We start from the raw sequence: 24059 nt of genomic DNA on the forward strand, positions 1-24059 counted from the left end.
ACTCAATATCTGCTGTAATTTCTATTCCACTTTCTTAAAAACTCTTCTCTGTCCTTTAAAATGTTCTTTATGAGATTTAAACAGTAATAGCTGTGATGTCTGGCTAACAGAGAGCATTTGGAACGAGGTGGCTGTCTTCTAAGAGAATTTAGACAGGTGAAAAAACACTTTTGTACAAAACACATTGATTTCTCTCTGGCTTATACGTCACCTTCTCTGCTTAGGGCAGCAGATGTCAAACATCCCAGTCATTTTTTTATCCTTCACAAAATCGAGGGGTTGTGGTGATTCAGGCTGGAGCTTGGTGGTGTGCATCCTTGCATTTAGCTTGTGATCAGCTCCCTGCTTGAGCACTGAGAACTGCTGGCCTCCAGGGACACAAATCCACTATGGATGTGCCTCCTGCCTGTCTCTGGGCCAGGTGATGAATGGATCTGTGGGCTGGGGAAAGGTCTTAGCACAGGACAGCACCGAGGTCCTGTGTGCCCTGTCACCAAGTCTTGGGGGATGCAGAGCCCTGCTAAGAGATGCACCATTCCCCAGAGCCTCCTACCCACCAGCAGCTGCTCACTGTGCTGGTAGTAGGAGATGGAGATAGGACTGAAGCAGATGAATCCCACACACCAAGCCTGCCACTTTGTTTTGGTGTCCCTACATTTATTTGATTCTGTTTCATTGGGAGTTAGACTGAACTGGGGGGTTTCCAATCAGTGTCAAGCACAGAACCCGAGAAGTGTTTGCATGTCTGCTCTCACAAAGCAGCTGCTGGAGTCAGTAGGAATCAGGATAATCAATACCTTTGCCATTGTGAGCCCCTGTGCTGTTATGAGGAATCTGTCTGTCTCCAGGAACTCCTGGGGATCTGCTGTGAGCAAACAAATGTCAGCTGGGATTGTTCAACAGGCACTGCCTGTACTTTCTGAAACCCATGGAAAGAAATGAAGGGCAGCATAGTGTAGAGAATGATTCACGTTCCTGCTCTGGTTCCTGTTTTCTTGTTTGTCCAGGTGCATTTACACATTTTTCCCAACTGCTGGAACCAGCAGCTCTGACCTGAACAAAGCCCACGGAGAGGGAAAGGAGAGAGAGGAGTTGTATCTGCCCATTATATGTGTGTGCATGAGTCCCCCCTCAAGAAAGCCCCAAAGCCTAGTTTCCTTGTTATGGTCAGTCTGTAGTAAAGCAAAGGAAAATATTACTAGGCCCTACAAGATTAAGAGCTCAGTTTGGTACTGAAGGATAAGTTAGTGGTACATTTTGATATTAAATGACCTTGATACTAAAATTGAAGAACTTTTTTCTGAGAGTAAGTAGTTTCAAGAGCCAGATTCTCTTTTCAATTATGATAAGATACTCAGGGAAAAGTTTAGTACAATCAGTGGACTAACATATATAAAATTAGCATGTGGAGAGAAGGCTCCAAACCAGATAGCCTAGTGTGTGTTCCCATCACCTAGGGCTCAAGCACAGCCTTTTGGTAGCTGGACAAGACCCTGCAGGACTTCAGCCATGCAGATTTTGCATTTTTCTGCCTGACCAATGTTTGGCCTTCATTTCCTCCACTGCTCAGGGTGTGAGTAGATTGGCCTTGAAGTGGAATGCAGAGTAATGTGATACAGCTGAGGTGAAGCTGCAGCTGTATCACATGAAATACCTGTGATGCAGAGGCAAGGTGAGGCCTCCTGCTCTCCTTATTCTATGTGCTTTCCTCCTCTGTGAAGGAGCAGAGAGCTATGCAAATATACTGAATTTGTACAAAGCCTGGTCTCCATGTCAGGACTGAGACCTGCCTTGGGGGCTACAGACTTACAAAACCAGGGGACAGCATGACCACAGGAGGTCACAGTGAGCTCCAGCTGGGTGCACATGGGTGCCAAGGGGTCATGGGACAATCCAGCCAGAGGCAAAACAATGGGACTTGGGCTGCAACTGGCCCAGGGAGCAGGGGCAGTGCAGTGAACAGGAAACAGGCTGCTGGTTAGCAAAATAAAAGGCACATTTGTCTGAATGATGCTGGTCCATCCACAGGGGAGTAAGAGAGCAGTGAGGGTGGAGTCCAAAAAGACTTGGATTGGCTGGGGAATATCCTGGATGGTACAACCCTGTGCCTGCAGCACTATAAATGCAGGAATGAAGTGGAGAGAAGGAAACCTTGGGGCTTCGTGTCTGCTTCCTGGGAGAAACAGCAACAACAGCAGGTGCCCTGGAGACTTTGGAAGGAGAGGAGCAGCACTTTCTATCCTGACCAGCCCTCCAGAGGAATCCACCCCTTTGGGGCTCTCCCATGAGAATGTGGACTCCCTTCCTCCTGAGCTGCCTGCTCTACAGCCTGGGAATAGTGGCACATCCGTAAGTGCCATTCACAAATCTAGTTATTGAGAGTTGTGAATGCCGAGGGAGGGGCCAAGATAGCAGGGAGAGAGTGTGGGACCCTGTGAGTCACCTCCTGGCAGGGCTAGCCATGGGGTGGGTGCAGAGCCTTGTTGTGAATGCAGGGCCCTCCTGAAGGTGAGAACCTCTCTCATGGATATAAATGCAGTACAAGAAGTAGGTGAGCACTGATGGTGGGAACAAGAGTGATGGACTGCAATATCAGGTGGGATGAAGGGCAAGATGTAGGATAAAGTGAAGGGCAAATGAAAAGGGCTGCAAAGCAGGGGATGGATAAGCAGGAACCAATCTGCTGTCAGGGTAGTTGAGGAGCCATATCACAGCAAGAAGGGCAAATTCTGTTCTGTCACCTGAAAGTATTCATCTTGTACTTATTTAAAATGAACTCTATAGCTTCCATCCCCCCTGTGCAAGGTTCTCACTCTGGCAATCTGTCCCAGTCTCTCCAGTAGAGCAGCACTCCCAGTCTCAGAGAGATGGCAAACTCTCCTGTTTCCTCAGGCCAGCCTTTAGTGCCAAGAGTGGGTGAGAGGGCTCCTGGGATGTGATGGTATCTTGTTTCCCGACTGCAGGAGGTACCTGATCATCATTCCAGCCTCCCTGCCCTACCCCTCATCCCAGAGAGCATGCTTGGACCTTCGTGGGGTTGAAAAGCCTATTCGTGTGGCCTTAACTCTTGTGCACCCATCTGGCAACCTCAGCCTGTACCGCAAGGTCGTCCGGCACGAGTGGATCTTCGAGTGCACCAGATTTCAGGTCAGAGTCATTCCTGGCAGGCACCCCTAGCTGGCAGCTCCCAGCCTGCTCATTTGCCTCTCATCAAAGAAAATGAGAATGAGGAAGGCAGAAGATAAGATGGCATGGAAAGCAGTGAATGCAAAATCAGAGGGAGTGTTTAATGGCAGCCTGGTGTCTTTGCTCCTTGTCTTTGTCTGCCTGCATAGTACTCTTCCTGTGGGATATCTTGATGGCACACTGAGGAAAGGCTGCCTGGCCAGGCAGCAAAGGTCTGAGGAGGATGGGTAGCTTAGAAGCACCTAAATGGCAGTCATGCAGCTCATTCTCATGAGGAGGATGCACTGTCACAGCGAGTTGTTTGTGAATCTGTGATGCAGAAAGAGTCAGATCTCTCATCTCAGACAGCTCCCCTCATGTCTGCTTCCTTGCTTCCTTCTTTCTGGGCTTGAAAATGTCCTAGAGGACTAGGAAAGACATGGGAGGGTGTACACACTAGCTCAATACAAACCTTTTTTATTTGCCAAACTCACGATCCTTATTTTCTTAGTTTGCACTGATAATAAGAGGGGGATTTCAGTCTCTGTGACCCTCACACCCACACACAGGAAACAGAATTCTCATCACCATAGACATTTTCTTCCCTTGAGTGAAGTCTTCTCCATCGTGCTCCATGCAGATGCTAACAGTGGTCCCGTGAAGGAGTAAACAAAATTTCTGTGTCGGAACAGACTCCTTTTTCTCTTGTCCAGCATCTATCCCAGCTGCTAAGTGTTGTTACCTGTACTTCCACAGACGTAGCCTTCAGCCACTGAGGGGACACCCTCTGCTGGCCTCCAGAGTAAGATGGCAAAGAGCCTGGCCTTGCAGTGCAGTTGAAGCAAGAAGAGCACTGCTCTGATGCTTGCTAGCCTGTGGCTCTCCTGTTTTGTGTCCCAGGTGCCCCGACCTGCAGGCAGCCAGGAGGTGGCCACTGTGCACCTGCGCATCTCCAATGGCCACTACTTCAGTGCAAGTGAAGAGAAAAAAGTCCTGATCCGCAGGGCTGGAACAGGCACCTTCATTCAGATGGATAAGCCCATCTATAACCCAGGACAGACAGGTGAGCAAAGCACGGAGCACCCTGAAAGTGGCCCTGCCTTGGCTCTCCCAGACTTTGCTCCCAATTTCCTGTGAGGGAAGCGCTGAGTGCTTTGTGCTCTGTGGCCTGCATGGAGACAGAGGGGGTGTGCTGCCTTCTGCAGTGAGGTATCCCATGTTTTAGCACCATGCTCTAGGAGCAGAGCTGGCTTGGAAATGGGAGCAGACCTGAACATTGGCCAGGGCTAGGTAGGACAGGTCTGCCTGCACTGCAGACAAGGAAACGTGAGGGTAACCCTGGGTGTAACCTATGGCAAAACTCTTAAATTGTGAAGCAGCTGTGCTGCTGCCATATATTTGGGGCAAGCAGAGGTGAGTGGGGCACAGCAAAGGGTGAGAGGGGCTGCAAGGCAGGCATGGGGCTTGCCACTAGGGCTAGGTGTGGAGCTAGGATTCTGGGGTGAGACAAGTGCTGGGCAAGTCTGTTCTCATGTGTATTCTGTCTGTAATGTGCTTTACTCCATTTTCTCCCTCCAGTGAAATTCAGGATTGTGACACTGACTGAAGATTTTGTTCCCGTTAACAGCAAGGTAAAGCCTGTCTAAGTGGAGGCAAGGAAGTCTCCAGGCTTCAGATGGCTCTGCTTCCTCTACCAGCCCCATGCCAGGGAGGCTGGGACAGTCCCAGCACCCAGGGTGGTCAGCGCCAACCCTCGAGTAAACCAAATTTGAACAACAATTCCTGTTGGCTGGTGTTGCTCTTATAGGGTGGCTGCTGGTTGATGGGAGGGTTGGATGGTATCTGGGGAGTGTGCCAGCATTCCCAGCTAGCTGAGTTAGCTGAGTGCATCTGCCTTTGCCAAAAATACAGGCAGGGCTTCTGGGGACCAGCCTGTGCGTTGCTGGCCATGGGCACAATTATCAGACAAAGTTGTGTACAGACATCACCAGACTCGAAGATCCCCTCCCACAGCTCTGGAAAGCCCAGTGGTTTGTGCAGTGTGTGGCACCTGAGGGTGGCTGGAGAGCCTGAAGCAAGCTGCAACATTTTAAGAAAAATTAATTAATATGGGGAAGGATATACAGGAAGTGATCATAAAAAAGGAAAGAAAACAATACAACAAAATTATACTGAGTTGCTGCTGGCAGCAGCTCATTGTCTCCAAGTCAAGGGGTGAGAAGTTGCCAGAGATTTACATATGTGGTGGCCAGGAAACTGCAAGGCTAGTGCCATTCTTCAGTAAGCAATTATATCTGCAGCCAATAGCTTTTTCACTCCTCAGTCCTCAAGCAATTTAGGGAGAGCCAACAGGAATTCATGCCATGACAATTAAATACTGAAGGGCACGCATTAGGGGAGCTGGACCAAATCCTTCCAGACTAAAATAAAGGGAGAGATCTTTCCAGCTTCTTTATTGCGGACTTAATTTCTTCTTTCTTGGGCTATTGGTGAGGTTCTAGGATCAAACACTCCTTTTTTTCTCCCCAAAGGGAAGGCATATATCTTATATTAATAAGATAATGAAGTATAAACAATAAATTTGCTTCCATACCTACAATTGGTTCATGTACCTATTTGACCATAAATACTTGATGTCTATATGTGAGTATAAACAAATTAACATTGTAACTGTTAATTTTGCTGTGATGAAAATTCAAAGAGATTGTGTTTAGCCAAAGCTATTATAATGCTTCAGTCCATCACTGCATTAAAGATATAAAACCTATTTTGTAAATTAGATGAGTTGAAGTTAATACGGATGCTGTTCACCAGCAGGTTAACCTGCACTTTTTTGTTTACTTCAATGAAAACAGAGTTGCCCCTGATAACGTGTATGAAAGCTTAGAATTTTGTGAATTACATGTCAATTGCATATTTGCAGTCTGGTTACTCTCTCAAGCCCTGCTCCTGCCTCTTTATGTGTTGTGCTCCCAGATTGGAGGTTCTTCACCAATACTGCCTCCTAGATGATAGATGCAGTGATATAAGAACAAATAGAGAATTAATGGGCCTAGAAGTGCAAAAATGTATCCTCCCTTGTCCCTCCCTCTCACTGTCAGCTGCAGTCAGCATTAATTCATAACTCCCAGCCATACATCCTATGCCAGGGATTTTAAAGGAAGATGTGTGGATTATTCTTCCTACAGGCAATGCAGTTTTGCCAGTTATTGGGATATATGTTACAAAACTGAGGCCATTTAATATTTGTGAACTTGGGATAATGGTATTTGAGAGTCTTCCTACTCTTCCCCATTTTATTAGAGCAAATTCTAGTTGTTATGGCTGTTGAATACCTATCAAAATGCATCTTAAATGTTCAGGGATCAAAAAGCAAATCTGAAGAATAGCATAGATTTTTACTATTCCTTACTATTTCAAAGCAGTTGTCCTGCTTTCAGTAGGACCAAGCTTCTTATATCATAATGTTTGTCACAGTACAGGGGCTGGGTGGGTAAGAGAAATTTATAAGTAGGTTGCTATGTCGTGCCAGTTTTTAACAGTGCTGTCTGTTTGCTTTGCAGTACTCCATGGTGGAAATCCAGGTGGGTGTTCCAGGCTCCTCAAATGTTATGAGGAAAGGTATTTCAGTACAGATAGTACCTAGAATGCTGTCTTACTAGTTCAAGTTGCTTTTCTTAGGCTCTATGCATGCACATTCTCTGTCCAAATGCTTCTTGTTAACAAAACTTGATGATATAAATGGTTTGACTTCATCCATTTCTACATTCAGGAATGCCGTCCAGGCTTTAGCTGATTTTTATAGTTCATCTTTACTGGAGACTGGAGAGTCTAAATGTCAGAACCTTCCATATCTTCTTTTTCCATGGCTGTGCAGAGCAGAGTAAACGTGGGTGGGTTGGGTTCACCTCTGTTGGTGCTCCAGCATCACCATCTGGGCTAAAACCAGCAGGAACCTGTGAAAGCCTCTGAAATCTCTGAAATGCTTTTGAATCCAGTGGGTTCTGGGTAGAGGATAGCAAGCATTGGTAATGATTGCCTTTTCTTTCCTTCCCTTACACTGCAGGACCCAAACCAAAACCGCATTGGTCAGTGGCTGGATGTGAGACCAAAACAGGGCATTGCAGATCTGTCTTTCCAGTTAGCTGATGAACTCTCCTTGGGGACTTACACCATCAGTGCCCAGTCCTTTAAGTCCAGCTCAGTCCAGTCCAGTACCTTTAAGGTGGAGGAACGTGGTAAGGAGAATGAAGAAAGGGATGAAAGAAGCTGTTTGTTTGTTTGTTGCTTGCATGTTTGTATAACAATGTAAAGCCAAATATTGTAAAACAAGATTTACTGCCTGAGAGCTGTGACTGAACACAAATCTATGGGCAATATCAGAAATGAACACAAGGGAGATTGTGCTGGAGACTCCTGGAGAAGATATCTTCTGGAAAATTGAGAATACACTAAAGTCCTCTGCAAGACTGTTAGGAAAAAAAAAAAAAAGGATTCTTTATTTGGTTTCCCTGCATTTAATTAATGCTTGCTTTTACTTTATTAACATGTTCCTTCATGGGAACATACTCTTCCCTTTTGTAATCTTGTGCCCAGGTAGTCTTTTACCTTTGATGGAGTAACTCTCAGGATTTTGTTCCAGTGTTGCAAAAGTTTGATGTTTTCTTCGTGGGACCAGCTCAGATTTATGCTTCAGATAAAACCTTCCCACTGCAAGTGTGTGGCAGGTAAGGAGAATGTTCAGGGGAAAGGAAAGATTCCATCAAAACTGTGTCTCTCCTTCCATATGTCTCCTATCTTTTCAATCCATCAAAGAGAGGTGGCTCAAGAAGGGTCAAACAGGGCCATTCCTTTAGAGGAATCCCAAATAGTTCAAGAGTCAAGTTAATGGGTTCTTCCTTGTGGAAGAGGTACCTGAGCCACACATGACAGAGAACATCCAGCTGTAGGGAGACTTGCCCTAGGAAACAGATACCCTCCTCTGGAAGATGTATCTGTCCAGCACTGAAAGATCTTATGTGGGAAAAACACCAGATACGGGACAGACATGTTGAGGTAAAGGTGTAGGAGCTGGCATTTCTTTAGGAGTTGATGCCTTCTCACTTACATGCTACTGAGCTTATTACCTTCTTAGGAGCAGTAGATAAATTTCTCTAGCTATGTGGTTATCAGCAGAAAATGAGCAGATGAGGGTCGGAAGGAGGGCAGGACCTCTGACAATATAAACACAAAGAAGAGAGGACAGTGAGCTCAAAAGCACTCAAAATCTGGTGAGCTCGTTTGTATTTGGGGCTGCATTGTCTGGAGACTTTTGGTGTCTCTTTTGCCACTGGCTGGTCGGACATAATTTCTCATTAATTGGGACAGTTTCAATCATATGAGGGTGTAGTAGTAAATAGTACACACCACTCTACATCACTAGGATGGGTCACAGATGTCATCTTTTTACTGATATCATCAGAAGCATTGCTCCAAAGGGCAAGTCAGAGAGGAGTCAAAGCAAGGAAGGCAGCAAAGCAGGCAGAGGAAATACCTAAACATCTAAATCAGTAGGGCAGGTCTGATGATGGAAACAAGAGCCCTGATCATGAGATAAACCCATAGTGAGGCAAGTCTGAGGTCACTCTGTGACTCTATTTCTGCAATTTGCTGTTGCTATCTGCAGAGACAACAGTTTCTGCTGCTTTTCCCCTCAAACTAATATCTTCACTGAGTGGATAAATCAGGTCCACTCTCTGTGTCTGCCTGCAATTCCAGGGCAGCAAGTGCCCAGAACTGGGAGAGTTCTAGAGGGTGTGGGTCTGTTCCTGTCTGTGTCTGCATCTGCTCATTTGTTTCTCTGTCTGTTGGATGCCAGACCATGCTATTGCACCAAAGTACTCAGAGTCCTATATTTTAATTTGTGCCTGCCTGCTTGCCAGCTGCAGTAAGACCTTCTTCACAAAAGGCACCTTTGTGGAGCAATGTGCTGGACAGAGCACACAGTGCCACTGCCCAGAAGCTCCTCTGGTGTTCTCCCTGCAGGTACAGTTATGGGAAAGCAGTGCGAGGGACCATGCACGTGACTCTGTGCCAGAAAGCAAGGAGGTGGCCCCAGGATGCCGGCAAGGACATCTGTAGGGAATACAGCGGTCCCGTGAGTAAAGTCCTGGAAGGTGTATGGGCAGTAAAGAAGCACCAAACAGGACGAAGTGTCAAGGGCTGAGTGAACAGAATGAACTGCTCAGAGCCCCATCCAATGTGACCTTGAATGTTTCTTGGAATGAAGCATCCACCACCTCCCTGGGGAACATGTTCCAGTGTTTTATGAGTTCTGCATTATTAGTTGTTGTAATCGTAGGACAGAATGACTCATCCCTTGTACTTCTGACCCCTTCCCTCCTTCCCAGCCCCAAATAATACCTATCACTCCTACTGCAGATGGCGAGCAATGGGTGTTTCACCCCTTCTGTCAGCACATCAATCTTCAATCTGGCTCCCAGCGAGGAAGACAACAAACTTTATGCAGAAGCCTCTCTCCGGGAGATGGGCACAGGTACCCAGGGGCTCAGCAGGGAAAGTGCAGGGGCAAGAGGAACCATTATGGGGAGTTGAGGATTAGAGAGGGCACACATTCCCCTCTCCTCCTCCCTGCTGCTGGGATTATCACAGGACAGGGAGAGCTACTCTGCCAGCAGCAGGAGAATGAGGAGTGGCTGGGAACTGGATGAGTGGTGGGGTCCATGAGGCTACAAGAAGGCTTGCAGACAGCTTAACTAAAGAGCACACAGGAACAGCCTCCAAACCTTGAAGAATGTTGGTGTTGAGAAGGATGTTTCAGACACTCTGCTAAGAGGGGTTGGGAATAACAAAGTGAGATCAAGTTACAGTACAGTAGTCACCTCTGGTACTGATCCTGCTTCCCTTGCACTCTGCATTCCAACAGGGGTGCAGATCAACACCTCCAGCCAAATCCTCATCTCCAGGACAGCTGCAAGGGCAGTATTTGAGACACCAAATGAATATTACATCCCTGGAGTACCGTACAGGGGGAAGGTGATTTTCTTCCCTTGCTTTTTCACTCCCTGTCATTTGCCAAGGAATATAGTGTCTGGTAAAGCTAGCTGACCCAAAGCATTTCCTGCTCCTCAGAGACAGAGTACTTTACCTTGCACTGTGTCATATTGCTTGACAGTGTGGCTACAGTTGCTACATTTCAGGTTGCCTGTTGTGTTTACACCTCCAGCATCTGCTGAGAGCAATGAGTGGTGTCTCAGCAGGAATGCTGGGATGCAAGGATGTCTAAGCTCTTGGCTAGGAGTGAAACTTCTCATGTTCTGGCCACACAAACCTTTTGGAGCAGACAGATTTTAACCATGCTCAGATTCACATTAGAGATGAGGGAGCTATATAATTCTCCTGTCTTCTTGGGGCCAGACTGAAGTCTGTAGGTGACCTACACTGTGGTCTATAACCATATCACCTACACCAAAGGTCTATGTTTGTCAGAGAGAGGAAGGTTTTGGGTATGACTTTAGAAGAAATATCTGACTTTGGCTTTCCTGCCTCACCTTGTTGTCACCAGATTAAGGTTCAGGATCACTATGGAACTGGTATGAAAAACAGGAAAGTTTATCTTGTGATAAGGTTCATGAGGCGTCGGTTTATCAAAACGTACATCACAGATGACAGTGGAATAGCATCGTTCAACCTCGACACAACTGCCTGGAACAGCTCATCAGTCTCTTTGGAGGTAAACAGCACCTCTGCATATGGGAGAGTCCTTGAGCTCTACCTGTGCTCCCCCTTCCTCCCTGCAGCCCCCCTGCCAGCTCAGGCCTGGGCTCACCACACAGCTCTGCACAGAGCCAGCTGGAAGGCACCAAGCCACCAGCCTTTCCCAGACCAAGCTGATGACAGCCTAACAAAGCACTGAAGCATGAAACTCTCCATTTCTGTGTGTCTCTGGTGCCCTTTCAGGGGAGGTTCACACTGGAGGAATTTGCACGCACTCCTCGAAGGAATGACTTGAGTTACACGCACGCTTACCACCACCTGCAGCCCTTCCATGTCACAACCAAGAGCTTCCTGGACATACACCCACCCACGGAAACACTGCCTTGTGGCCTGAAGCACAATGTCCAGGTGGCCTTCACACTCAGCAGGGATGACCTGGGAGAAGACACCAGCCGTATAAGTTTTGCATATTATGTGAGTAAGGGTAGTAGATAACCTGGGGGGAAAGGCTGCACTGACAGGACCAGACCCCAAGGAAAAGTAGAGGGTATAATATAGGTAATCCCTGGAGGGAAGAAGCTAGACCTTGTTCTCAGGGGAGTGGGTGTATGTTACACCTGGTAGGGCTCAGCCTGGCCACATGGTGATCCTGGTGCTGGGGCTTCAGGTAGCACCATGGATGGGAGAAGGTTTCTGTCTTCGTAGCCCCTCACTCCTTTATTCTCTGCCAAGGCTGCACCTGGAAGTGTCTTCTCCCTTTACAACTGGATGGTGAGGGGTATCCCTTTTTCACTCTGGTTATCAAACAGCTGTTCAGTGGAAATGGATTTTGGTGTGCTCTGGAGGCCAGCCTACTGGAGGAGAAACACTTCAGTTATCACTCACCAATCTGCATTGAACCCACATCCCATCCATTGTCCTCACTGAACAGACTAGACCAGAGATTCCTGTGTTAAAGCTTCTCCTCCCAACTGTAATGTCTGCAAATCTCAAGTCTGGGATTGGATTGAGCCCACGGGGCTTCATTTTGCTTGAGAGCAAGATGCACACAGATAAGTGTGGATGCACTCCAGTGGCAAACAGCAGTCTGCTCATCCTATGTCTCTCCTCCTGCAGGTCACTGGAAAGTCTGGAATTGTTGTCAGGGGCCAAAGGAATATCCAGGTCGGGAAACTGAACAGTAAGTCATGGCAAAGAAGGGGAAACAGTTGCATCCAGTTGGTTTCTAGGCTGGATATGAGGGTTGCCAGAGTTTCTCCCAAATTCTCTCAATCTGTAGGTCTGGAGCAGGCAGCAAACAGGGCAGAGGGAAGCTGAGGAAGCAATTGTGTCAGCTGGAAGAGGGCAAAAAGACAGAATGAAACAATGATGGGAAGAGAGACTGGGAGGATGTAGGGGAAGATGGAGTACATAGGGTCAGAGAATGGAGGGAGGGGGCAGATAGTGCAGCAGCAGGGAATGGTTTGACATTTTGGGATTATATAGCACAAAAAGAAAGGCAGAAGGAGGTCTCAGTGGGCCTATGATGAAAACCTTTGCCTTTCCTTCCTCAGTGTTGAAGGGCTCGTTCTCCATCCCTTTGACCTTCACTGCCGACTTGTCCCCATCACCTTCCTTAGTGGTGTATGCCATCTTCCCCAACGGAGGGGTCACAGCTGACAGCATCCGTTTGGATGTTGCCTTGTGCTTCCAAAACCAGGTGAGACTCACCTCTGTGGCTGGGGAAGAGCTGATGAGCAGGAGTCAGAGGCCTGAGGGAAGAAGATCCTCAGATTCTTCTGAGAGAGAGCTGAGCAGAAGAGATGGAAGCAGGAAAGCTTCAGCAGTGATTTCTGATAGCAGTGGCTGAGCAGGGGAGCTTCCAGCTAGACTTCCTCTTTCTGTCTGTACCATCTGTCTGTCATCCTCCTCACACCTCTTTCTTTTTCATATTCCTTTCCTGGTGCATTGCTCCAGGTCAAGGTAGGATTCCCAGATAAAGAAGCCCACGCAGGGTCAGCAGTGCAGCTCCAGCTGCAGGCAGCACCTGGCTCCCTGTGTGCAGTCCAGGCAGTGGATGAAAACATGTTCTTCACCAGACCAGACCATGAGCTGACCAGCCAGATGGTGAGTGTCTGTGCAGCCAGGCAAAACCTCTGGAGAGATGGATGAGCTGGGTGAGGCAGGCAGGGGCTGTGGCAAGGGGAGCTGGAAGCCAATGAATGAGGATGTCTGTGTGTGAAGGAGAAAGCAGGGCCTGCCTAGGAAGAAGGACAGGAACTGTTGTGCATGCTAGGGGAGGGTGGACTGAAGCATCTGGAGATATCTTGTCCTTGCCCAATCCTTCCCTGCCTGTGAGTTTCCCTAGGTTTATGGTTTGTTCCCTGCTGCCTACCGACGTGGATACCCTGCCCAAGTAGAAGAGCATTCTGATCACTGTGTGCAGCCCCAGTCCTCGTCATCTCTGCTACGAGGAAGGCCACACAATTCCTTTCAGCCTGACATCTTCAACCTCTTCCGGGTAATCACCTCATGATATTTCCCAGAGCTGTTGCAGTTATGAGCATCTGAGGTATTTTCTCCTCAAGCAGTCTGAGAAAGTCTTTCCTCCTCCAGACAGACCCTGCTGTCTGCCCTGACTGAACTGTGCTGTCTCAAAAGATGAGTGGGAATACTTGTATTTCCCTCCACACTTGCACAAGGCAAGGTGATGAAATGCTGGACCATCAAACTCCATTTTTTTGGACTTGAATGGGAATGAGGAATGAGGTCGTGGGCTGTGTACTGTTTATCTACATTATTAGAGAAAAGAGAGACAAGGTGTGTTCCCAAGCATTAGGGATCCCACGGACTATTGACATGGCTTAGTTGTTAGCCTGCTCTTTGCCACAGTTTTGGGCACTTCCCAGGCAGACCTCTCGGTGCCTTTAGGGCAGATCTCCTCCACGCCTCCCTCAGCACTGTGTCTGCTTAGGCCAGTGCTGCTCTGGGCTGCCAGGACACTGGGTTGTCCTGACCCCCACGGTTTCCAGAATTATTTTGAAGAGCAGCAGTCAATCTTCCCCACTCACAGATGTTTTTCTGCCTCCCCTGCCCTCCTTCTTTTCCCAATAGAACATGGGACTGAAAGTCTTCTCAAACCTTGCAATCAAGAAGCCCTCTCCATGCTCTCGTCGGGCAGATAGGAAGCTAATCATAGGTGAGCTGCACTTTGCGCCTTCCCGGGATGTGAGATCACATCAGGTGGCAGAGCCCTCTGATCTTTGGGGTTTGCTGGTGTTGGACATTGTCTCTCTTAGGAGTATTGGGTGCTGCTGCCACAGTCTAGCTGCCCAGTCCACCAGACTCCGTAGGAGTGACCCAGTCCCTATAAAAAAGGGCTCTGAAGAATGCCACTATCTGGATGTTCCCTGACACTAAAGGATGGCACTCCCTTTCCTCACAGACAAACCCAAGTGGGGTCCAGGATCTGTTTCCCAGTGTCTATTCCCATTTCCCAGGCTATACAGAGACTCAGCTTCTCTCCCCACTTGTGGCCACAGAGACAGTCTTGTTCTTCCTCTGTGTCTCAATTTGCACTTGATAACTGTACTAAGCTGGCTCACATGCCTGCCTGTATTTAAACCATTGCTTGCTGTGGAATGTGAGTTGTGCAGCAAGCAAACAGTCTATTACTCACAGAATTATAAAAGTGTTGGTTAAAACAGCTCTCTGGAGATTCTTAGTCTCTTAAGCAACAACTCTGGGTCAGGTCAGGAAAGGGCTTTGTCTAACCAAATCTTGGAAACCTTGCAATTAGCTCACTGCAAGCTGCTTCTCCTGCTATCACTCTCTTTTCCCTTCATTTCCAATCTCTCACATGAAATCAGTCCAGTCTCTTGTGCTTTTCTCTGCCAGACCCTCCTCATGTCTCTCCTAGTGGTTGCTGTGCTTCGAGCCCCACTGCTAGGCTGTGTATGGTTGGCAAGGTTCACCTCTCCCACTCTGGTAGGACTCCTTACTCTTTCTTTCATGGGTGCCTTCTACAGAAGACCAAAGAACCGTGGAGGAACCCCAATTTGCAAATCGCAGAAGATTTCACCACTATTTCCCTGAGACTTGGATCTGGAATGCATACTCTGTTGGGTAAGTGATTCCTGACTTTACAAATGGACAGAAGGATGACCCTTTGCCATAGAGACTTGGCTGACTTGAATTTGTGTAAAAGAAGTGTAAAGAGATCTCTGCATGCAAATCATGTGTCTCTTCCCTGCATTTTAGTGTGTCAAACTACTAGACTTTGAGATGCAGAACTGAAGTGTACACAGATTTAAGGAACAGGAGTACACATCCAGACCAAACCACCACGAGTGTACAGAGCTGGAATGCTTGGGCAGTGTCTTGCTCAGGAGAAGGACATAAAGCCATTACTGATGGCATTTAAAGAGAATGGCTCTAGGGAAAAAAATTGCTGAGAAATGCCTTGCTGTGGGCCACTGGAGCAAAAGTCATTGGCATACAGCAGAGGTTGATCCAAGCATGAGGAGCTGTGTCACCTCCCTCAGCAGGACCGTGAGCACTCCCCATTGCATCTCCTCCCCTCTCCACTAGCAGATGAATCTCTTCATGCAAGTTCTCTCTTCCTCCCAGCTCCAATGGCAGCAGGAATGTCTCAGTCACAGTGCCTGCAGCTGCTGCAGAGTGGAAAGTCAAGATGTTCTGCTTGACTGGGAGGGGGTTTGGCCTTGCCCCCACCACGAGCCTCAGAACAGTTCAGCCCTTCTTTGTGGACATGATGCTGCCATATTCTGTCATCCGTGGAGAGACCTTCCTGGTGAAAGCCACTGTCTTCAGCTACCTGCAGCAGTGCATACAGGTGTGGGCCTGTGCCACAGGGAACACTGTGTGGGACAGGCCTACTCTGCCCTCCAGTTTTAGAGCTCATTGTGCCAACCCATCTCACCTGAGCTGCCCAGTCACTCACCTGTATCTGTCATTCCCTCAGATCCAGGTGGCCCTGGCTAAATCCTCAGACTTCCAGGTGGAGCCATGTCAGGCTTGCAGGGACAAGGAGTGTCTGTGTGCAGAGGAGCCCAAGACCTTCATGTGGAATGTGACAGCAGTCCAGCTGGGTATGGCAGCAAAAAGGGACAGGTGATGGGGAACCCTAAAACTGAAGTGAAAGAGTATAGGGGGTCCAGAGAAGTTGGCAAAGCCATGTGTCCTCTGAATCCTGAAGTTTGTCCTTAATGGTGCAAACATGCAATCCATTTTGTTTGCCTTCTTTCTTTCTTCTTAAACACACCAGAGAGGGCAGGAACTCCTGAAGAGAGGGCTGGGGAGGAAGAGGCTGCGTGGATGTGGGTGGAGGAATTTTGTATTGCTGGTCCTTTGCTTCATATGCAATGGGAAGGGCATGCTGAGCTCCAAGGGCTGCTGGACCCTCTGTTGTTCAAATCATATTGCAGTGCAGTGAAGTCACTGCTGGCGAGACCTTACCGAGTTTCCTCATGCTCAAGGTGTCTGAACAAGCTGTCAGAACTGGCTGGCTCACCTTTACTGGCCAAACCACCGAGACCATGAAGATCAACAACCCAAAGCATCTCAGGCCACTGTTGGTTAAAAACAGTTTACTCCATTTGGCCACAGGTATAAGAAAAGGACTCTGTTGACTTTATTTGCTAGGGACTCTGAATATCTCAGTGAGGACAGAAGCACTGGACACCACGTCAAGGTGTGGGGGCAGGAAGCCCTTGCCAGCTGCTGTGAGGGGGAGGCACACATTCACCAAACACTTGCTGGTCCAGGTCAGTATGAGAACAGCCTCACTTCTGTCTATGATATCCCTGCCCAAGGGGGAAGGTAGGCTGGGGTGGGATAAATAGTTTTATCACCTCAAATTTTGGCCAGCAATAGTATACCTAAGCTGTGGCTTAGTTCACTTTATTTCTCTCAGGACCTAGCCAAGCCTATTCTCACAGTACTCTTTCTTGAGCAGCATTCCCACGTCTGTGTTTCTCCCTGTACCTTTCCCAGCTTCACCCGAGCTTTTGTATGTGCTCACTGGCCAGAGAGCCCTGTCCCTCGGGCTTACTCTTGATCCTTTGAGCAGTGAAGCAGGCAGACCTGCCAAAAATGAGGAGGGTGGAGTCCCTGACCTCTGAGTTCAAACTTGAACTTGCTCTGAAATGTTGCTGTCATTTGAGAATTTTATGCGTATTTTTGTTTCTCTTGTCCCATGTGCATTGTTTGGGCCTTGGCAGCCAGAGGGTGTGTTAGTGGAGAAGTCCTACAGCTCACTTCTGTGCCCAAGAGGAGGTATGTGCCTGAGACGAGGTATGTGCACAGCCTGAATGGGTTCTGCAGCCTGAAATAACTACACCTGAAAGTAGAACTAAACTGTGGGAGGCTTCATGAAAGAATGTTTTGAAATTATTTTTCACATAGGAAATTTCACTTCCTGTCAGACATGAATGAATGAGAAATATTACTCCCACATGTGCTGTCATACTGAATTTGCTGCTGAGTATAAATGGCAAAATCCTACTCTGTAGTCTCCTTCCCATAGAGCAACGCTTGGATGTTCCTGGGGCTTGATAGTCATCAGTGAGAGGTGCTCCAACCCTCCCACCCCATCCCTGCAGCACTGCAAGTCTCACCAGGATGTCCTCCAGCTGAGTGATGTCCAGCTGTGATTCCTGTGAGCCTTCTGAAGTGTAGTGACTTGAGATGAAGTGAAGCTTAGTGGGCCCTCAGCCCCACCAGCAGCTCTCATGTACAGCCCCATCTGAAAAGTTTCCAGGCAATGCCCCTTGGTGCAATGACCAGGACAGTGGGTGTGAGCAGGATGTCAGCAGTGTCCCACCCACCTGGGCCAGTCTTGTCTCTCCATTTAGAGGCTTTTGGCTTGGTTTTTCATGCTACACCTTTTACCCTACTGTTAACAGGAAACATGGCTGAAGAACCCGTTTTCCTTCGCCTCCCTGACAATGTAGTAAAGGGATCTGCCAGGGCTTCCATTTCTATCACAGGTGAGTGACTTCTAATGTGGGCTCACAGACTGCTGGTACCAAAGAGCAAGGCTTAACTTGGTGTCAGAGGATCCACTTGACACGAAACTGCCCAAAAGAGAGGATGCTGTGTTTCTATTCTCTGCAAACACCAGGCTTTCAGAATTTTGTCTTTCATGGGAAGGGTAATCTGCACAGGAGAATAATCCTTGTTATTCCAGCTAGGACCTTGGAGCAGAGACTCTAAGACCTTGTTCTATTTCTGTGTAGATACAAACAGTAAGGCTCAAAACCAAGCAGAAGCTCATGGAGAGAAGAAATCTTTCTCAGAATTATAAAGTTGCAAAAGAACACTTTGGAGAGGGTACTGGAACTGGCCACACCTACCATTAAATACATCTGTTGGTATTGCAGGCCAGAACTGGTATGAAGCCAGGCCTGGCATAAATAGCCATTAATATTGTGTAACAGAACCCCAACAGAGGAAACAACACAAGGCTTTTCTGAGTGGCTGGAGGATATATACACCTTCACACCATCTGACTATCACCCCTGCTGGCTTCCTCACATTTTGATGCTTGACATATGGCCAGGCCTGGCTAAAAACCAGAAGCATTTCAACCTTTCCCTGAGTGCTGTTATATTTGCTTGTCTAAATGACACAGACTGAGCAGATGCAGCTCTACTCATAGCTTTTACAAACAGTATTTGTTATAGCTGGACCTCTTCAGAATGCAAAAGCTGATAAGTGGAAGCTCTCCAGGGAGTCCACAGTCATGATGCCAAGCTGGAAAAGGCAAAACAGTCACCACTCTCCATCTTACACTCAGTTGCTTACTCTTTCCTCCTTTCTCCAGTGCTTTCCCCGTGCTGAGATAAAGCACTATTATCCCCTGCTTGGCTGAAAGGGCACCTCAAATCACACTTACACTTTCTTTGTTTCTTACACCCTTGCTTCGAGGTGACCTCATGGGGGTGGCACTGCAGAACCTGGACCACCTGGTGCAGCTGCCCCACGGCTGTGGGGAGCAGAACATGGTGCTGTTTGCCCCCATTGTCTATGTGCTGCAGTACCTGGAGAAGACGAGGCAGCTGAGCCCTGAGATCAAGGACAGGGCAACAGGATTCCTGCGCAATGGTGAGAACAACAGAGCCACCCTGCCCCTCTGCCTTCCCCCGTGTCCAACATACCAGTAACTCTTGCCCTTGCACCCACTCTGTCAGCACTGTCCCCTCTGTGTTACTGTGCCATATTCATCACTGTTCCCATCTCCCCAGGGTATCAGACACAGCTTCTTTACAGGCACAGAGATGGCTCCTATAGTTTCTTTGGGCAGAAGGATGGAGAAGGAAACACTTGGTAAGCACTGCAAGCATCCTGCACTTCTGATTTTTCCTGTCTGGATCAGAGCACCTAATGTATCTGAGAAAGCTGACAAGATGTTCCTTCTTTGGCATGGAGACAGAACTCTGACAGGGACAGTCTGAGCCACTTGAGCCATTTGAAAAAACAGTCAGGCAGGACAGCAGAGTTTCTGGGAAAGTGAAAGGTCTTTTTTTGGTTTCTATGTCGCTGATGTTGGCCCACAGACAACACCAGGTCATGCTACTGGTGACCTGGCAGCCAAGAGGGGTATACATGTCTAGAAAAAAATCAGGTGAGAGCAATAAAAAGTCCCTTCCTCAGTGAGTGGAGAGGAGCTGCCTTGGCACAGCTTACACCTATGGTGCTTGGCTAAGACAAATGGAGAAAGAAAGGGAGGAAGAAAATGGGGAATTCCAGATTGTCTCTAGTAATTTGTGGGAGATGAAGTGGAAAAAAGTAAAAGTAGGTAAAAGTGAGGTAAAAGTAGGAGCAGGAGGGTTTTCACCTGTGAAATGACTGGGTAAAACACTAAATAGTACGTAAGTAGTATATTTGTGGAGACAGAGGCAAGAAGAGGAGCCACTGGGGTGGGTCTTGTGGACCATTTCCACTTTTAGATTGACTTTATGAAAATTACTCTTTTTTGCACCCCCCACTATGTCACTAGTCCAGGGACAAGCACCAGGAGGCCTCTGACTTTCTCTTTGCCTTTTTTTTTTTGTTTTGTTTGCCTCCTTTTCTCACATCTCATCCTCTTCCTAGGTTGACAGCTTTTGTACTCAAAATTTTTGGCCAAGCCAGAAAATACATCTACGTAGATGACAAGAACATCCAGGATGCCCTACGCTGGCTAGAGCAAAACCAGCTCCCCAGTGGCTGCTTTGTCACCAAAGGGAACTTTTTTCACTCCTCCTTAAAGGTAATGGTGGGCCAGGGCAGGTAGCAGTGCTGGGGAATGACTGGACAGATTTGTACCAAGACCTAAAGGGAAGGAAAACATGAGAGCAATGCTTTTCCTTCTGAGGAGTGGGCGCTCCTAACACCCTGTAAGAGTGAAAGATGTGTTCCCTTCACAGGGCAGCTTGGATGATGAAATCTCTCTGGGGGCCTATGTCGCTGCAGCCCTCCTGGAGATGGGTCTGCCACTGCAGGTGAGCACACTCAGCTCGTTCCTGCTCCCTCCTCCTCTCCTGGGGATTACCACGGGGATACTTCAGCTTGTGATTCTGGTGCTCTCCAGGCCATGAACTGGGAGGGAACTTCTGGGACTGAGTCAATGTTTGGTCAAATGATGAAGTCATTCCTCAAAAGAGCCAGTGTTGTGAAACTGGCCTGATGCAGTAGTGCTTGGTGGCAATGGCTCCCAGTGCACACTGGGGCTGCACTGCCTGTTTCCTGAAGACAGTCTGTAATTTAATGGGTTTCTCTGGAGCTGTGTTGGGAAGGAAGACAAAATGTGGCTCCCTGGAATGAGTTCCTCAGCCCCCTGTTTCACCCCTGTCAGAGTCTGGCACGTGTCTCCTCCCAACACAGGGCAAGCTGATGCAGACTACTCTCCGCTGCCTGCAGAAGGTGGTTCACAACATCACCAACATCTACACAGAAGCCTTGCTGGCCTATGCCTTTGCCCTGGCTGGGGACTATGAGACAACCCAGGAGCTGCTGTACAAACTGGAGGAACAGGCCATCAAATCAGGTGCTGCCTGTTGGGATTCTGGACTAATGCATGCCCAGCTACAGCAGTCAGAAATTATATATGTGTTTATACATATTTCTTGTATTTGTGCACTAACTGCATTTTGTGACTGAAAATACAATAAGGTATTTCACAAGCTGTGAGGGTGACTTAGAAATAGTTTCCTCAGACTGGATGATTTCAAGATCCCTTTGAGGGAAGAGGTATGTCTAACTAAACTAAAACAAGAACTAAAACAAGGTGAAGCCTTGGTGAATAAATTCAAGTAAGCAGTCCTGGCCTGAGTACAGGGAATGTACTGAAGGAGCCCTGAAAGGACTGTGGGGTTTGTTTCCTCTGAAACCCAAATTATGTCCCCTCTAAATAGCCTTTATAATCCTTTTCCTTCTGCAGGAGGACAAATCCACTGGAGCCCCAAGCCGAGCTCTCCAGCCTCCACAGAGCTGTGGCCTGGTGCTCAGTCCGGGGACATAGAGCTGACAGCCTACGTGCTCCTGGCCTACCTCTCCAAGCCACGGGTGCACACAGGGGACATGACAACTGCAGCTGCCATTGCGGCCTGGCTGAGCCGGCAGCAAAACGCCTACGGGGGTTTTGCCTCCACCCAGGTAAGCAGCAGCTCCCTGTGGACCCTTCTGTACCCTAGGCTGGCAGCACAAGTCCCCTTGAGGTCCTCCTGTTCCAAGCCAGTCTCATTTCGGCTTTCGGAGGAGCGACTGTCTCTGTCTCTCCCTCTCCAGGACACGGTTGTTGCCCTGCAAGCCTTGGCGAAATACGCGGCGAGGGCGTTCAGCGGGTGGGGCCAGGCAGTGGTGAGGGTGAGGTCCCAGAGGGCCTTCGGGAAGGCGTTCCAGGTCAGCCGCCACAAGAGGCTGCTGGTGCAGCGGGCAGCGCTGGTGGAGATCCCGGGGCAGTTCCTGGTGCAGGCCCACGGCAGCGGCTGTGTCTTCGCTCAGGTGAGGAGGTGGAGGGACGAGCGTGCAGGGAGGAGGACTCTGCCTCTTTTCTCCCGCATGAGATCTCCAGCCTGTCTTTTCTGCTGCTGGCCCTTATCCTGCAGACAGTGCTGAGGTACCACGAGCCTTCCCCACGGACTGCTGTGACCTTCACGCTGCATGTCAGCACGGAGCTGGCCAACTGCAGCCAGGCGAATCCGCCCGTCCTCACCGCCCGCGTCCTCACCAGGTGACCCACGGGCCCCTTCCTCCTCCAGCAACAGGGAGTGAGCTTGGGGACAGCAGGCAGGAAAGTCTCCGGGCTCTGATGGAGAGACCCAGCCCTTGGGGTGAACAGGAGAGAGGGTGAATCGGACAGGTGGAAGGCTTGGATGGGGAGGGGCTGGCTAATTCCTGTGGGAGGGACCAGTGGCTGCCATGCCCCAGTCCAGCTGGCGTGGTGGTAGAGGGAAGAGGGGCTGGCAGGGCACTATCCTCACAGAGTCAGACCCTCTGTCTGTTTTTTCTTTTCCAGCTACATCGGGAGCAGAGTCACATCCAACATGGTGATCATAGAGGTCTCCCTGCTATCCGGATTCATCATGACTTCCAGATCCAGAATGTTGGTAAGGACTTTGGAATAAGAAAACCCATCTGTGGTAAATGGATCCTGCTTACTTACTCCTGTTGAGAATTGTTCATTTCAGGCCAGGCTGTAGCTGAATTTGCAAGGGACCTTTGCTGTTGCAATTGCACCACAACGTTTTGTTTTCCTACAGCCCCCACAAGGGAGATCAGAGGTGGTTCAGCTTCTCCCACTGACAGTATTTGAACTTGGGCCACGAACAAAGTGTATTTGTTTGTCAGAAATTCTAAGACAGGATTTCTCAGAGATATTCTAGGTCTAGCTAAAAAGATTATTTTGTTTTCCAATTAAATCATAAATTAAACCACAGCCCCCATGCAGGTCTTTAAAAGCAGTGGAACACTCAGTGAGATGAAATAAGAATCTCTACTAGTGCCTGCACCCATTTTCTGACCAACGTTTCAGCCATATGTACTACCGACACAGCCTTTGGTCCCCACAGAGGGAGATTCCTCTGCCCTGGGCAGTGGTGGTTCATAGATGAGATGCCCACAAGGGATGTCCAAGAGGGACCACTGAAGCCCTTAGGCACAGTTCCACACAGAGACCAGCTCTATACCTTCCCTTCACTAAAATGCTGGGTCCCTCAGGTCAGGAATCCCTAAAGAAAAATGCTCACGAATTTAATTCTATTATTGTTTCCTATCCCAGCTGGAGAACAGAACCATTGTGAAGAAAATAGAAGTGAAAGCTAATGTGGTCTACATTTATCTGGAGAAGGTAAGTGAGAACAAAAGCATTTGGTGTTGCCCAGTGAGAGCAAAAGGTCAGAGGACAAGGAGCTGTGTGAGAAGCCTGAGGCTGGTCGAGGTAAGAAAAGAGCACAAGTAGAACTGGGGGCAGAGGAAGTTTGCCCGATTTCATTGTCATTGGATTAGAACAGTGCTATTTACACAATACTCAGTTTTAAAGTCCAGAATCTCTAATGGATTAGAGAAATGTAATGCAAGAAAACATTCAAATCAAGGAAAATGAAGATGCTGTGACTTCTTTTTCCCCTTTCTTGCTAATTTCCTTCCATCTCCACTAGCTCAATGATGAATCTCAGACTTTCATTCTGCAACTGGAACGAGTAATTCAAGTGAAGAACCTGAAACCAGCCAGCATCAAAATCTATGATTACTACCAGCCAGGTGGGTTGGAGATTTCCTACTGTTCAGGAGTGTGGAGCTGGGTTCCTGACTGTCCAGCTGGGAAAAGACATGGATGCTCTGTGTGCATCTATGTGTAATCACCTTCCTCACTTCCTTTTGCAGAGGAGCGAGCCTTGGCTGAATACCGTGCTGTCTGTAGTTGAGGTAGGCAGCAAGTTCCTGTGTGACACCAACAGTGGCATCAGGCATGGTGGGTCTTGGGTGGGAAACACAGAATACAAGCCATGACAGGAGGGGGAATGTTAGACAGTGGGGAACATGTTCCCTGCTAGAAACAGGAAGTATCTGTTTCTAGATCTATGGATCAGGTTTTTTTTTTCATGCTCTATCTCCTCCTGTGCACAACTGCACCTGGAGGGACAGAGTTTTGTGAACATGAACATGAAAAGGTTTCCCCAGCTACTCTTAAATGC

General features: G+C 48.3%; 1 protein-coding gene across 1 annotated transcript; it reads left to right on the forward strand.

Moving 5' to 3' along the window:
* Window positions 1–2290: 2290 nt before the first annotated feature.
* LOC106859821 (alpha-2-macroglobulin-like protein 1) lies at window positions 2291–23789 on the forward strand. Its single transcript, XM_088159276.1, has 34 exons — window positions 2291–2349; window positions 2964–3147; window positions 4066–4228; window positions 4744–4796; window positions 6729–6749; window positions 7232–7403; window positions 7808–7892; window positions 9190–9301; window positions 9586–9700; window positions 10091–10182; window positions 10730–10897; window positions 11125–11355; window positions 11998–12061; window positions 12435–12580; window positions 12838–12987; window positions 14758–14819; window positions 15490–15715; window positions 15845–15971; window positions 16647–16701; window positions 16876–16891; window positions 17103–17157; window positions 17787–17870; window positions 18811–18987; window positions 19128–19209; window positions 19978–20134; window positions 20292–20366; window positions 20749–20911; window positions 21305–21519; window positions 21652–21867; window positions 21972–22096; window positions 22382–22472; window positions 23144–23212; window positions 23523–23625; window positions 23749–23789. Exons 1-34 carry the CDS (start codon window positions 2291–2293, stop codon window positions 23787–23789), a joined length of 3954 nt encoding a protein of 1317 aa, XP_088015402.1.
* Window positions 23790–24059: the final 270 nt, after the last annotated feature.

The sequence above is a fragment of the Sturnus vulgaris genome, chromosome 2 (assembly GCF_052056855.1).
Source record: "Sturnus vulgaris isolate bStuVul1 chromosome 2, bStuVul1.hap1, whole genome shotgun sequence".
NCBI classification, from domain to species: Eukaryota; Metazoa; Chordata; class Aves; order Passeriformes; family Sturnidae; genus Sturnus; species Sturnus vulgaris.